Source organism: Ruditapes philippinarum, unplaced genomic scaffold (assembly GCF_026571515.1).
Source record: "Ruditapes philippinarum isolate M1 unplaced genomic scaffold, ASM2657151v2 ctg391_1_1_1_1, whole genome shotgun sequence".
In the NCBI taxonomy this organism is placed as follows: domain Eukaryota; kingdom Metazoa; phylum Mollusca; class Bivalvia; order Venerida; family Veneridae; genus Ruditapes; species Ruditapes philippinarum.
The window spans coordinates 95,787-111,012 of NW_026855204.1; the positions used below are offsets into that span (position 1 = coordinate 95,787).

General features: G+C 31.9%; 2 protein-coding genes across 6 annotated transcripts; one reads left to right on the forward strand and one right to left on the reverse strand.

Moving 5' to 3' along the window:
• Window positions 1–414: 414 nt before the first annotated feature.
• Window positions 415–8,912, forward strand: LOC132742481 (aquaporin AQPAe.a-like). Of its 4 annotated transcripts, none has more exons than XM_060730916.1 (4): window positions 415–560; window positions 4,299–4,954; window positions 6,406–6,486; window positions 7,635–8,912. In XM_060730916.1, the coding sequence occupies exons 2-4, from the start codon at window positions 4,328–4,330 to the stop codon at window positions 7,836–7,838; spliced, it is 912 nt and encodes a 303-aa protein (XP_060586899.1). In that variant the 5' UTR covers window positions 415–560; window positions 4,299–4,327; the 3' UTR covers window positions 7,839–8,912. The 4 variants fall into 4 exon arrangements, with proteins under 4 accessions (XP_060586899.1, XP_060586900.1, XP_060586901.1 ...); XM_060730917.1 differs by having other exon boundaries at window positions 466–556; XM_060730918.1 differs by lacking the exon at window positions 415–560 and adding an exon at window positions 1,768–1,947.
• A 139-nt stretch (window positions 8,913–9,051) lies between these two features.
• LOC132742482 (uncharacterized) lies at window positions 9,052–15,196 on the reverse strand. Of its 2 annotated transcripts, none has more exons than XM_060730921.1 (4): window positions 15,047–15,196; window positions 11,129–11,210; window positions 9,749–10,401; window positions 9,052–9,230 (listed from the first exon to the last, which is right to left on the reverse strand). In XM_060730921.1, the coding sequence occupies exons 2-4, from the start codon at window positions 11,196–11,198 to the stop codon at window positions 9,141–9,143; spliced, it is 813 nt and encodes a 270-aa protein (XP_060586904.1). In that variant the 5' UTR covers window positions 11,199–11,210; window positions 15,047–15,196; the 3' UTR covers window positions 9,052–9,140. The 2 variants fall into 2 exon arrangements, with proteins under 2 accessions (XP_060586904.1, XP_060586903.1); XM_060730920.1 differs by lacking the exon at window positions 15,047–15,196 and adding an exon at window positions 11,655–11,776.
• Window positions 15,197–15,226: the final 30 nt, after the last annotated feature.

Consider the following 15,226-nt stretch of genomic DNA (forward strand, 5'->3'; position numbering starts at 1 on the left):
AATGCGCCAGCTCGAATTGAAGTCCACAATTGTTTACAAAAACGGAACATCGTATGCTACAGACATAAAATCGCCCCTTTAAAGTGCAGAGAATGTAGGAAACAATAACAGAAAATAAGAGATTTTTTTTAGCTTTCATACATCATAAATATGTTGTATCGTCTGCTTTGCTCAACTGTATTGCAATAATTATTGATCTTTTACACAAAAATATGATATGTAAACAAAAAGATCGGAGATGCAAAAGTCAGACTTTTTCTGTGAATCTACTATATAGTAGGTTATATAATATTATACGTTTAAACAAAAGGTTGTTGTGGTCGTCTAATTTCTAAATGAAGGAAGGTCGACATTCCGTTCTAGTCAATGAAATATGCATACCTCGCAGTGGCATAATTTTTGTTCTGGGTAACGGTCAGACATTACTGAAGTGTGAAGCAAGTAAAATATACTCTAGTTGACAAAAAACCCATCCCTATCACAACATATAGTGAGAACAGTCATAACTTCTTTATTATTACCAATTGGATCTTCTGCAAGCAAGTTGGACTTAAAGGCAGGTAGGCTCATAAATATTAATGGCTTTACACAGAAAATCACTTCTAATGGAACATTATAAATCATTTTTCCTTTTTTGTATCGTTCTCAAATTTTACAAAGATTGATTTGACAACTTTCTAAACATTATTTAAAAAAAGGCATTTTTCATGACATATGAACAGTTCTACAGTGGAATATAAGTGAATTCTTTCTTTTTGCGAGTACGAGAGGAAAGTAATGTGAGCGAAAATGTTAAGTTGAATAATATATATTATAAATGTTTAGTTAGCAATGCTGAAAAAATATATATCTTTGAAACGTGTAATGATTTGCATGCAACTCCAAAAGTACGCTTGCCTTCGAAATGCAGACAATCTATTAAAAAATCAGACACGAAATCACAAATCATGAATTGTTAATATTGTTATTAACAGAAAGATCTTTGTTAGAAAGCATGCAATATTCATTTAAAATGTAACTCTAATTGTCATTTTAAACAACATCATTGGATGAGGTGAATAGGCCCATTGGCAAGAGCAGAGAGCGTTGAAATCGTGGACGACTACTGATACCAGAATGAATCAAGCCCTGATACAGTAATTGATGAACATTCCTCAGAACTTTTTTATGCAACTACCTATTGTCTATAATACAAAGATGTGTTTCATTTAAGAATTCATGTGGTGAGGATTGTCGAGATAAAATAATTATATTATTCCATTAATATCTTTTGTTATGCTTTTTTTTCGGCCGAAGCCTCGTCTAAAATCAGTTTGACTTCCTGTAAATTTTACAGAGAAGAATTGAATATAAGAAGTATTTTTTTTTGGCCATTCTAAATAAAATGTAAAGGATAATTCTTGTCATTCTAAAATGAAGTTTTAAGGGTAGTTAAAAAAATAAAGTCAAGTGGACAGCTGTTGCCATAATAAAATGGAATATAAAGGATAGTTCTGAAATAAAATGTCCTACCTTTAATAGAAGTTTTTTATACGCATATTTCGTATAGTTCAATACATGTGATATTATGAATATTTCATATGCCGCGCAACGTCGTATTTTGACGTTTCTCGCACTTTACAACGTTACGTCATTTTTATACTTGTTATGATAATGATATTATACGTTACTGTCTGGAGATATGTATGCAACATTGAAAGCGCTAGCATAAAATAAACTTATCAGAAGTGAACCTATTTTTTTTTTATATTTTATCTATTAAAACTATTATGTATCTAGATTTACTAAATGCATACTAGTGCAGAAGACCTTTAAAGTGGAAGATTACAGAACAAGTGTGTTTTGTCAGCATATCATTTTATATATAATACATTTATCTTAATGTACAATTACATTACACAAGCAAACTCTCCACCGATTTAAGGACGGATTACCTTTTATTAGTTTGTAAGTACATTTTATAGGATATTTGCTTTATTTTCTACATAGATATTAACTTGTCAATACCTGATTCATAATATAACGTTTTTTTTTATTAAAAAAGGACAACTTGATTTTTCTACGCTATTGCATTCTGTTGATGTACGAGTGATATGTACTGCAGTGCCATTCAATATTCTTTGTAGTATTGGCGATGTTGGTGTGAGATTTCAGTAAGTCTGGCACATATGCTAATCAGCTATGGACGTCAGACATATCACTGCAATTGGTCAAATATATGGCCCCAATTTCATGTAATTTAAAGCTAAAATGTATTTTTGTGTCCCAATTGTATTATCATATAAATTGTAGTACAAATACTCATGAATTATAAATACACGTTTGCTGAAAGTGATTATCATCATAAAACATTGCACTTATACTTGTTTGTTTGGTGTGTTAGTTTTGTTTGTTTAATTGTTTGTTTGTGTGTTTAATTGTTTCTTTCGTTTTTTTGTCCGTTGATTCGTTCGTTCGTTCATTCGTTTGTTATAATATAACACGTTTAGTCTTTTTATCTATAATGATATATGGTAAATGGCAAAAGGCAGATGCTTTATTGAATGCCAAAAAACTTTGAACATTGAACTTAATTACACTGTAACTAAACATCAGTTAAATAATCAACCTACATAATTATATGTTATTTTTTATGTTATATTATACAAAAACAATGTTTGCAATAGTCAGTTTGCCCTGGACGATGTTTGCTTTTATTCGTTGGCGATTGGTCAAGTGACATTTAAGGAATACGTTTTACTTTTTGAGCTCTTCTCTCCACTGCTTCATTTGAAAAAAAAATGTGTCAGCAAATACAACTGTGATATTTAAATGATTCTTTTCCAGTACAATCTGCTACATCATATAATGTAATTTAGCGTTCACTGATTCACAAATTTATTTCATGATGATTCTGCAGTAATAGTCCGCTCTAGATACTGGACTAGCTACCGGATTATTAGATACTATAGTTCAGTGAGGGTTAACAAAGTACGTCTTGCTGGTTAATCTTTGTTAAAATGAAGAAAAAACGCAATAAGATGTTCAAAAACATCATTGAAATATAACCATTGTCCTTTTTTACATGAACTTGTTCATGTTAAAGACATACACATATTGTTAACCCGTGTAAATAAGTTTCATGCAAGAAGCAAGAGTGTAATTATCTGTAACTGTGCAATTATTTAATGGAATTCATTGATTTTTGACTGAGAATCATTGTTAAGTATGACTTTTTTTTTAAATTCTTTAATTGCACATTAGGTGGACACAACTTGAAACTATTTTAAACTTGATAATTATTATATATATTTAAATGCTTTATTTAAATATCATTAAATATAGATTTCAAAATGCATGCATAATTATGCATGTTCTTTAATCAGTAATTACTGCGGTAAATTAAAACTCGCAAAGTCCTGAATATTTCAGCGCTATAATTAAAAGCTTTATTTGGATTTTTTGATTACCTTTTATGCTTTTCCTTAGTGCATTTACGGTGTAAACATGTATGTATAAGGACTCAATGAGAAAAGAAAATCATCAGAATCTGATGGATAATATAATTTTATTTAATTATTATGTTTACCTACATACTATAGCTATACATATACACTATATTGTATAAGTATATGTTATATTTAACGTCTTTCTTACATTGGCATCATTAAATCTGAATGCGTATACAATGTATCTTGCAATCTCTTAGAAATTATTCTAATTGTACCTAACTTCCACCTAAAACTCCCCGATAAATAATTATGAAAGTCTCGCGTGACATTGCCCTTGACTTTTCCAAACAATTACATCTTGGCACAGCTTCAAACGCGTTCACTTAATAGCTAGCTGATGAGGCAAGTTAGTGAATATCTTTGACATTAACCACTAAATATCACCAGGGTTATGTTGATAGATCATAGAAATTGCTCAAAATAAACAAAGAATCTGTATGTCATCCTTATTTCCGTTCTTACATTTAATTTATGCTGTTCCGTATTGGGAAGATGAGTGAAAACTGACTATAAATTCATACACGAGGTGACAATGCATTTCACAGTTGTTTTTTAGCAGGAAATCGATAAAAACGTTTGTTTTAGGGCTCTGTTATTTATTTCTAAAGTTATTTGAGTGACTTTACTATATATTGTACAATTTGTTAGCCAAAATGTTCAAAGTATTTAGGCTATACTATATGTATATTTAAATCTTTGTAATCTTTGGCTTTTGTTTAAATTATTTATAAATTGATTATCTTGAGAAGTCTCAGTATAAAATTTTGTTTAAATATTGTATATATAGAGGTAATAATTTTATTACAGGAGAATAGGGCAGCAGTTTTAAGGGCCAAATGTCGAATAAGCTAAAATCGAACGTCTCGCGATCTAGTTCTGAAGACGAAAGCGGCGGCTGCGCATATCTTTGCAGGATGCAGACGAGCATAGAAGACATGCGTTCCTTGCAGTTTTGGCGCGCTTTGTTCGCCGAGTTTCTAGGAACATTCATACTTGTAATCGTGGCCGTTGGTTCAACGGTACAAGGGTGGAATTCAGGCATAGTTGATCCCCTTGATGTTGTTCAGGTAGCTCTCACCTTTGGTTTAGCCGTATCCACATCGGTTTGGATAATTGGACATATAAGCGGGGGCCATATTAATCCGGCCGTGACAATAGGCATGTTAGTGACACGTCGTATTAGTTTGATCCGTGCAATTATGTACATGATTTGTCAGTGTGTAGGATCAATAGCCGCAGCAGGGTTACTCAAGGCGCTAACACCTCCAGGTCTTCGAGGCGGTCTAGGAACTACAACTTTAAATGCAGGAGTGTCCCCAGCAATGGGTTTTGGTATAGAATTGTGTATAACAATGTTTCTGGTACTAACAGTGTTTGCAACATGTGACAGCAAAAGAACCGACCATGCTGGTAGCTTCCCGCTCCAAATTGGCTTGTCGGTGACTATGGGGCATCTTTGGGCAGTAAGTATAGTCTATTTGTAATTTGGCGAGTACATTGAAACGATAAAATAACACATTTATTTAAATGAGATTTTAAGACACACTTGGTATCCTACAAATGTACCCATTCAATGAATGTTAGTTTTTCAAAACGACTGTTCGCAAAGATTATATATTTAAAATAGAGAAAACACGTAATACATGTACATGAAGAACGCCCACAACGACAAAAATTGAAAATGTTGCAGGCTCGGTTTGATTGACCCTGTTCATGGACGGTACATAAAAGTGTAAGTTACCGTCCACGTACCCTGGCACCGGCTTAAACAGAATTTAATATTTAAATTTTAACTACAGCTAAGTCCATAGCTCAAATCAAAAAAGTTATTGAAAGCAATGTTTTAGATAAGATATTCTAAATTTTCAATACACTTGTAAACTAAATTCCAGAACCTGTAAGAAATACCCTAAGAACATAAAGCGGACATTTTCAGTCATAAAGGTGTATAAATGCATACCAAATATATGGTACCCTAGAATAACAACTATGTAATAACCATTTGACATACGACATTGTTTACATTCGATACATGAAAGTGGCTTTATTACTTTATTAAACCTCATACCATTCTTATTTTGGTTAGAGACCACTTTATGAATTACTTTAGATGCATCTGCAAGAATTGTTGTCGGGGTTACGGTGAAATAACTTACAGTGTTGCTTAGATGGTTCGAAATCTTTGTAATTATAAATTACATTGGTAGATAAATGTATGCTTAAAAGTAAGTCAGAGTAAGTCCACATTCCATAGCGTAGGGACTTAAATAAATGCATATGTATATGAATTGGAGTAAACGTACACCAGTTTAAAGTGGCTCATTGAAAAATAAATAATATAGATAACACAAAGTTTCAAGTAGCATGTAAATACATTTTGTAATATATCCTAATCCGTACCTTTGAGTTATCTGGCTTGCTAATGTCAGGTAAATCATCACAAGATTTAATGTAAACGTCGTATTTATTTTTCAAAAACGATAAGATTTTCATCAACTTTTTCGAATTACGAGAAGGGCAGCATTGTCTTCTATATGATACAGAACAAAATGATTGACCTTCATCCAAGTGACCAAATGAATGAAACGAGTTGATGAATCGGATGTTTTACATTCTTATGCTTTTTCTTTCTAACGATACTAGCGCAACGTGGAGAATAGATACGAAGACATTATTACACAGTGTCTGAGTGGTTCACGCATCGAACTAGTAATCTAAGGAATGCTGGCCGCATTTGTTCAAACCCCGTCAAGGGCAAGCAGTTCTTCCCATGAGTAAAAAACGTTACTTTCATTGCTTAATACTGGTTGGTTCCAGGAACAAATTCGAGATTGTTACAATAGCGTATAGCTAGCTTCCAACATAAACGAAAAAAATAACTTTGTATAAACTAATACTTGCTTTCATTTGGTAGGTTGAGTTTTGTGGTTCTAGTATGAACCCTGCGCGGAGTCTAGGACCCGCTGTAGCTATGGAGATTTGGGATGACCACTGGGTATGTTTTAGACATTTCATTCATATCATTTCATCTCATAACAATTCATATCATATGATTATACTTTCTTGATAAAAGTGACATTTTTATGCTTATCTCGGTGTAAATTTAGTTTAATAATATTTTATTGCATATTTTGTACATGATTAATTTACACAATCTAACATCAATATCTTAAGCGTGAATATAATGTACAAACAAAAGGGTTGGACCAAAAGTTATACCAACATTATCTAGGGTCCTGCCCTGAAGGTCTATCTTGTTGGCTTAATGGTAACATAGTAAGTAAATGTGGTTTTAAGAAATTCTGAGATATTAATTTATATGATAAGCGATATTAATTTCATGTATTTTAACTGGTAGAAAAGAATCGCTTAACCTAAAAAAAACAAAGAAAATTACAAAATGACTTAATGAGGTATAATGGAAGAAAAAAATATTTGTCATTAACAATTTGCCACTATAATAAACGCACCAAACCTTGATTTGCAGCAGTATTTTAATAAATTTAATATGAAAATAAATATAGTATATGTGTAAACAAAATTAGGTAAATCTTCTACTACTTTTGATGATCTCGGTGTAAATGGTCAATGAACAGGTAAAACTCAAAAATCCTTGATTTTTTGCCATAATAGTGTTACAATTTATATTGAACGATGAAAAAATAATCAATTATCCATCTGATAACGGAAGCTCCTGTAATTATAGTTCTGAAAGTTTCGGAAACGTTCAATTCTTTAAAAGGATGGGGCAGTCTTTATAATTTAAGCAGTTTTTATATTGTATCAATAACATTTTTGTTATCAATTGTTGGTTAACCACCAATATAATAGCCGATGTTTTGAAATATTTGACTAATTCAACTCATCTTGACAACAAATAGATGAGAAAAATGTCACTTTAAAATGGTCGTTTATAATAACTTAAAAGAGATGTAATGACGTAGTTTATTGAAATATTTCATTTATAACACAAAAACTTGCAGCTACATGTATATCTTTAACACAAAAAACTTGCATTTACATCACAATAACTGTTTCGGTTAAACTATTTTCTATTTTTAAACAGAAATCAAACAAAATGACAATATTTCAATCTCTATACAGTAATATTTTTATTGCATTTTTTCCCCTTGATTTCACCAGGTTTACTGGGTCGGACCTCTGACTGGCGGTGTCATTGCCGGACTATTGTACGATAACTTGCTTGCATCAAACACATCAGTAAGAAAGTTCCGGGATTTCATGTTGTCAGCCAGATTTGAAGATGACAAGTACGAGGCAAGGCAGGAGAAGGTCATTGTCCTCGAGGATGAGTTTGAAGGTCAAGCTATGACCAGACATGTTTGAGATCATGTGACACACCTATTTGTGCATTTAAATGTTGAAAAATATGTTGAAAACTTTTATCCTTTCTTACCAAAGTTATGCAAAAACAAGTGCTTGTGATAGCATAGTTTTTTCACATTTACCAAACAATCACATTTTCTTTTCAACTTTTCATATACCATCTTAAATTTCACATATTATTTTTACAATAGTTGTATACAATCTATATCATTGTCTAAGAGACTAGTATTATTTAGGACTGCATTAGTATAGTATTGAAATATGCATTGCAAGGAAACCGCCATCATAACCGTCTCATCGAAAGTACGAATGGTTTCCTAGCAAACACAAATTTCAAGTCACAGGCTTTGTTTTAGGATTGATATTTAGTGACAGATATATTGTTTACATATACACGGATGTTTTATACATTTAAACTTCCTACCCAAATGTAATCATGAATGCATATTATATAGCTTTAAGGCTGACACGGATGGGACACGGATGGGAGAGTGTTGGTTTTTGTTTACAAATATTTACGTGTGAGTTATTACTTAGAAATGTTGAGTGGGCGAGGTTGAGCGTACATTTTTCCTTGTAAGAAATTAGACATGTATAAGTCAGAAAACCAAAAATGCATTACGTAAAAAATAGACACTAAAAATACTGGAATAATACGGTTGTACTCCCCAGAAGTCATAGAACTGTACTCTAAATACCATTGCTCTGTGTGCCAGTATTTTTAAATGTGGTAATTAAGTACGTTAAAAGTGATTGATTACAGTGTCTGAAATAACATAACAAGCATTTGATTTCATATATCCATGTTATATCACATATATATGAATAAAATAACATTCTATTAACAGTTTGCATGTGTCAATATACTATTCAAATCCGCAAGTTATATAACTAGCTAACATTAATTGGAATACATGATTTCATTTATTCATCCCCTCAAATCAGGCGAAATTCAACCACAATAAACAATACATGTAGATGGATCACTCAGTCTTCCAGCGTCATCAACTTTTACTTGTACTGTATCAAAATTACATGTACAAGGACAGAAACATATAATTTGTTTGCGGAATATTTATTTTTAAATATTTAATATTGATAACATCTTGAATCATCGTATTTAAATTCTATCACGCTGACATTGCCGATCTTTCTTACATTTCCATATTCATTACATCTATAATTATCATGTACAGAAGATAATTTTACGTTATATTATTATGCTTTATTCATTGTTATAACCATATTTATGAGCAGACGATAAATTATGAAAGACATGATGGGTGTTGTTATATATCTTTTTTATCTCTGCCCTCTACTCTGCACTGGTGCGTCTAACTTTTCAAAACCAAATGTTTGAGGGCCAGGTTGTACTGGTTTTACCGTATCAAACTGAAAATGAAAATATTACAGAAAGGTTATAAAATATATTGAAATTAAATAATAAATATACTGTAAATTAAGATGACCAAGCGAGAACAGGCATTATTCTAAGTCATCTTTTGACTACAATGTTTTATCCGTACATTCTAATAATTATTTTGTACTAAGAAATATAAATGCATTGATAACTACTAAATAAATACCCTTAATTTATATATACGTATGTATGACTCATACATTTACGAAGGTGTAATGTTGAAAAGAAGGTCACGCCCATGGTTTAAGGTAGTCTTACTGTAATGCTTTTCGCCAACTAAAACCAACCGTAAAAGCAAACTGTCTATATACCATAAGACTGTGATTCCATTAAAAGCATCATAAAAGTACATTTAAATGTGGTTCGCTTCACATGTATAAGTTGTAAATAACGATCTAATGTGCTAAATATTTTTGAAAAGCCAGCATAAGTAATTTATGTAATTCTTAGTCCGGACAAGACTGCTAAATGTATTTGAAACTGTTCTTACCCGAGTTGCCGTCCTTGTTCGCGCCAAATCAGCTACAGCTGGCTGTCGAAGCATCTGATCATTTGCTGGAAAAGCATCCCATTGGCCAATCATTTTCACATTCGGATCCAAATTCCAGTTATTTGCCTGCTGCCATTGATCTTGACCTTGGTTTCTAAAATTCTGTTGATTCCATCCACCTTGGTTATTGTTAAATGATGCTTGTTTCCACTGACTGTTACCTTGGTTTTCGAATACTGCTTGGTTGAATTGGTTGTTACCTTTGGTATGAGGAAATGGTTGCTGCCATTGGTCATTTACTTTATTTGGTATTTGGGTTTGCTTCCATTGGTCTTTGATAGCTGGTTGGTTCCATTGACCTTGTATTCCATTTTGAAATTCTACTTGCTGCCACTGACCTAGATCTTGGAAAGGAGTTCCGGTCAATTGGTTTTCGTTTATGAATGGTGAACGCATCATGTGCATATTTTGGTGGGAAGGAATATCACAGCCCGGTATGTGATAGAACGGCATTGGCATACGCATATTTCCCCAGGGAAGCTGTGATGGTTGGTAAGGAACATAGCGTTCGTAATGACCTAGACCTTCAGGTTGCATCATGGGAACCATTGCACCTGGATACATGTTTTGCCCTGCCCATAAACGTTGCTGTGCTGTGGAAAAACAAATCAAATATAATTATGGCGTTAGTTTACATCAAGAGTACATTAGCTAAAATAGCTATATCTACTTAAGGAACGGATATATTAATTATTGCCAGGTAAGCAAAGGCACAGCGAATATTTCAAAACTTTGGCGGAATTTAACACATGTGCATGTTTATTATACAAGAAAGTCTGAGCCTGGTAGGCTTTTGCCTATTTTATTAGAATATGTCTACATCAAATCTAGTTACTGATAACTTTACTAAAAAAAATTAACACTCATGCAGTTAGTGGTTAAATTTGTTATTTTAAAGGCACTTCACTGAGGTCAAAAGTCTAAAAAAAAAATTGAATTTCTTACACTGATCAACTTGGGTAACACTATTGCTATTCTTAGCCAGATTAGAGTGAAGGTAATTAAAAGTATACTCAGAACTAAAGTGAAAATCGTATTTTTGTGTTATTGTTTGAAAAAAAAAACGTTGCAAACACTTTTCTTTTCTTTTTTGTCATTTTTCACACTTAGAATAATTATTCTAGAAAGTCTGAATGAGCGAATGATCTGAAATTTAACACACAAGTGATTGGTCTAGACCTACACCAAATGGAACATTAAGTCTCGAAAAATTATTTCAAGTCCCGTCGTGTCAAAACACCTTAGTGAAGTCCCTTTAAAATGCAATATGGGTCTTTTCTCAACAACGTATCAACATTCAATATATCTATAACTCCTTACCGTTGGCACCATAACAAGTTACCGATGAAGACTGGAGGAAAAGCAGACAGACGACAAGAATTGGCAACATTGTTTCGTTTCACTGTAAAAGAGAGATAATGCTGCAAATTTATAGGGTTTTTGTACAACCATTGTTGTTGTGGAAACAGACGGTTCCACACATTCAAGTTTTGAACCGTGTTTGTTTTTAGTATAACATTATCATATCAAATATTCAGGCTGGCTAAATGGTCCATATAAACGACTGGTAGGTTATATAACTTAAGCCTCTAGGTGAGAGTTATATGGCAAACACACGCTTATATACAAGATCAAGTAACCTATAAAAATCTTTTTAACAAATTTTTATACTGCATAAATCTTTCATTTTTTGTGTGAAAAATGAAAATTAATTTATAAATTTAAAACAGCTATGTACATATATTTTATAAACGTTACAAGCATTAAAGTGTTCAGTGAATTTAAACTTATAAAATGTGATGTATAGTTTAATAAAATATTATTTAACAATAAAACAATGTCTTACCAGTTCAATGCTCTTTTAATTAATTTCTAAACTTAAAATGTCATTAAACTATGTTTTATACTTTATCCCTATTATGACTAAGATATTTTTTATTTGAGGTTTGCGTTTTAGGCTTGAAAATGACGTTAACGAATGAACGAACACGCCACTATATACGTTTCATCTCGCGTATTGATTGGATTTTGTATCAAAATCGATAATCGATACAGGGAAGCGATTTGGAAATTGTTGTTTTTTCAAGTGCATCAAGAGGGTTTTTTAACCGCGTAACAGACATGTGTGGTTAATGTTAGAGGTGTATTTAGTACATGTCTATTTTGCAATCTCATTGAAATCAATATACATATACAATATACTTATATACGTATATGTCTCTGAAATCTCGAAGCTTGCCGAAATTGTAGGTTTGGCTATCTCTTTGATGCAAATAAGTAAGATAAGATGTTAGATTGGTGTTTTACATTTGTTTTTGTTTTTTATATTGAAAAAAATGTGACCTAAAATGATAACATGATGTAACGATGTACCTATGTGTGTACAAGTTATGAAAAAAACTTTGTTCTGTTCTGTGAAAAAAATGACCTAAAATTGAAAATCATTGCACCGCTTTTCATTCATATTGGGCTAAGAATAGCAGAAACATACGATTTTCAATTTATTTCTGAGAATATTTCTTAATTGCATTTTGCATATCTTTCTGCCTCCGCTGATCTATGTAAGAAATTGAAACTCCGTGATTTTATGCTTTTATACCTCAGTAGAGTTTGTTTAATGAACAATATTCAAGTAAAGGAGAAGATTTATTAACATCCGGTGATCAATGACAATAACTCTAAACATAAAAACTTTACCGGGCAGTTGCTGTTAGCTTCAAATTTCGCCCATTTTTAGTTTAAAATTTAACGTCTAAAGAAAGTATTAGTCAAATGTAACCACGCCACATCCCCGCTGCAAGCTGGACACACTCAAGCCACGCATTGACTCGGTCAAACCGGACAGACGAAAGAATAAAAACGGGCAGTTTAATCAAACATGAAGGGTAAGGAGCATTCATATTAGTCAAAAACTAAATCATTTACTCAAACTGTTAGATGAGCTTCTACGAAACAAGCATAGAAGAACAAAAGTGTGACGGAAGGACTCTTGTATTCCTCTTAGCCCAGTTAAATGACAAAATTGTGACATAAATCTCGAAATTTAACGAAAGGTTAATTATTTGACCATTTGTCAATTTATTAAAATATGGAGAACAGCTGCAGGCCAATATTAAATTCACACTTGATTTTCATACATGTAAACTGATTTTATAATAAATGTAGTTAAAGTTTCATAAGTTATGTCTATCATATATTAAGATTTTCTTTATTCTGCAACATGACACGTCACGATATTGGTAAATGGCCAATTTAAACATCTATGTAACATTAAATTTGATAAGAAAATATATTTACAATCTGATTGCTGGATTTTCCTTTACACTGTGATATTTAAAACTTAGCCTACAAGCGGCAATTACAACTAGTGCGCAAAACCAAAATCATCCTCTTTATTTAATACATTTGTTGTTTTGTTTGTTTTTTAATTTTACCTACAATGATATTAATGGTTTGGTCAAGACTGAAAGTTGACAAGTCCATTTAAGATATTTAGTGGTGTAAGGGTTAAATTTCGTTATAATTGATACCGGACGTACAATTCTAAACAAATTTCAACAGACATCCATAAGACACCCTTTAAGTTGCGAGTGTTTTTAACATTAATAAATGTGGTTAGTAACATGTACAATTTTAGTATATAGCCTCTTCATGTTATACAAAAATAATTTTAGTGGTACAAAATAAATCACAATTATTCTGATCATTTTCTAGTGGAGACAACCGTTTAACTCACCATAATATGACTTTGTAAATAAATACTCTTTTTCGCTAATTACAAAATTGCTAAATTTCTTAGCAAAGCAGGTGACCCTAACCCATGGAAAGTCACACAGCGGAAATCTCATTGCATATATAGCAAATTGCTGTTGCCAGTTTCAGGTTCATTTGCATATCGTCCTACACAATGTCTTTGACTATCTGCCATTATTAAAAGGATGGCCAAGATATCACAAATAAGTACAAAGAATAGCTCTTCAGCGTGTGATTAAAAAAACTTATATACGAAAGTTAATATGAACATGTATAACTTTTCAAAAATATCTCTTCAGGAAAATGTTTTTATATTAAAATTAAAACGGTTACAGAGATGATATGATTTTATAAATCAGTGTGCAGCACCTGGATGGCATGAAAAAGTGTAATATTTGCTAATTTGCGATAATTAAAGCCTTATTCAAATTATTTCAGGCATATTTTGGCAACCCAAAACACTCTCTTGATTCATTAATCTCAAGCTTGCGGAGCTCATTCAAATGTATTTTGTACATGGAAAGTATTGTATTACTAGTTTTTTTAGTAAAACTGGCTAAACGTCTTCAATACTTATCTTCATCAAAGGGAGGTAATCAAAATAATATGAGTTGAACTTTCCGAAATAATATTCAAACACGGCTTTTGTACTAAAAGGCAATAAACATCAAATTGTAACAATGCCAAATGTAAATGTTAATATTTTTTTATTAAGAGATGAGATTTGGTGCAAGAATTGTTTTTGACATTTTATATAATCTACAAGATGTAAATAAAATACATAAAAATGTTTCAAGCACATGTACAATTTTTATATAATAGTTCTGATAAAAATAGTCTTTTTATATAAAGCGCAAAAAGCACAAGTTCTGTTTCTGACCGAAAGGACGTTGAGTGTACAAGCATTCATCTTTTTATTCTCCTTAAATAACATTTTTATTAACCTATCTGTGCCGATGGTTTCAATCATCTTGTATTTTCAATGAACAGTGGGAAATACGTTGTTTCTGTCAAGAAAATTGACTGCTTTCATCATATGGAAGCGCGAAATACTAAATTAGAAAAAATGTGTTTCAAGCCTGCAGAAAAAAATCATTAGTAAACTTAACTATTCAGTGAATACTGCAGTATAGTCAATCTTGCTCATATGCCATGCGACAATGTTGCCACTATTTTCTGCGCAGCAAGCACTCTCTCGATCTCGCCATTTGCTCTATGAAATAAATATTCTTACAACTGGGTTTTTTTTCCGACATTACATTTAACTTAATTGTTTGTGTAAAATATGAACATCAGTTTTTCTATAATCAAAGTAACTTAATTAATAAAGTCGTAGTACTTCTTGATGTCGTCTGTCAGTCAAACATGGACAGTGCGGTCGCTTATGTTGTATAATTTTGTTACATTATGTAAATTATGCTGTACCCGCACAACGCTCAATTCGCAATTAAAATCTTAAATGAAATAACAAAAATAATTGCTTACATATATAAATGGTCATTTCGAAAATCATCTTGGCCATAGCTGTCAAAAACATCGTAAAAATAAGGATATACATGCGTTAATTGCCGAGGGACTTTCTTGTTTTGGAATTAAAATATTGATATGATTAGTTGTATGAAACGTTAATTTTAATGTTTAAAATTTATTGCATTGTGGGTCATA

Bases quoted from the DNA above. Each gene is read 5' to 3' on its own strand.
- LOC132742481 (XM_060730916.1), top strand. From the start codon at position 4,328: ATGTCGAATAAGCTAAAATCGAACGTCTCGCGATCTAGTTCTGAAGAC. The intron at 4,955-6,405 runs GTAAGTATAGTC...TTCATTTGGTAG, and splicing joins CTATGGGGCATCTTTGGGCA to GTTGAGTTTTGTGGTTCTAG. The intron at 6,487-7,634 runs GTATGTTTTAGA...TGATTTCACCAG, and splicing joins AGATTTGGGATGACCACTGG to GTTTACTGGGTCGGACCTCT.
- LOC132742482 (XM_060730921.1), bottom strand. From the start codon at position 11,198: ATGTTGCCAATTCTTGTCGTCTGTCTGCTTTTCCTCCAGTCTTCATCG. The intron at 10,402-11,128 runs GTAAGGAGTTAT...GTTTTTCCACAG, and splicing joins AACTTGTTATGGTGCCAACG to CACAGCAACGTTTATGGGCA. The intron at 9,231-9,748 runs GTAAGAACAGTT...TTTCATTTTCAG, and splicing joins GAACAAGGACGGCAACTCGG to TTTGATACGGTAAAACCAGT.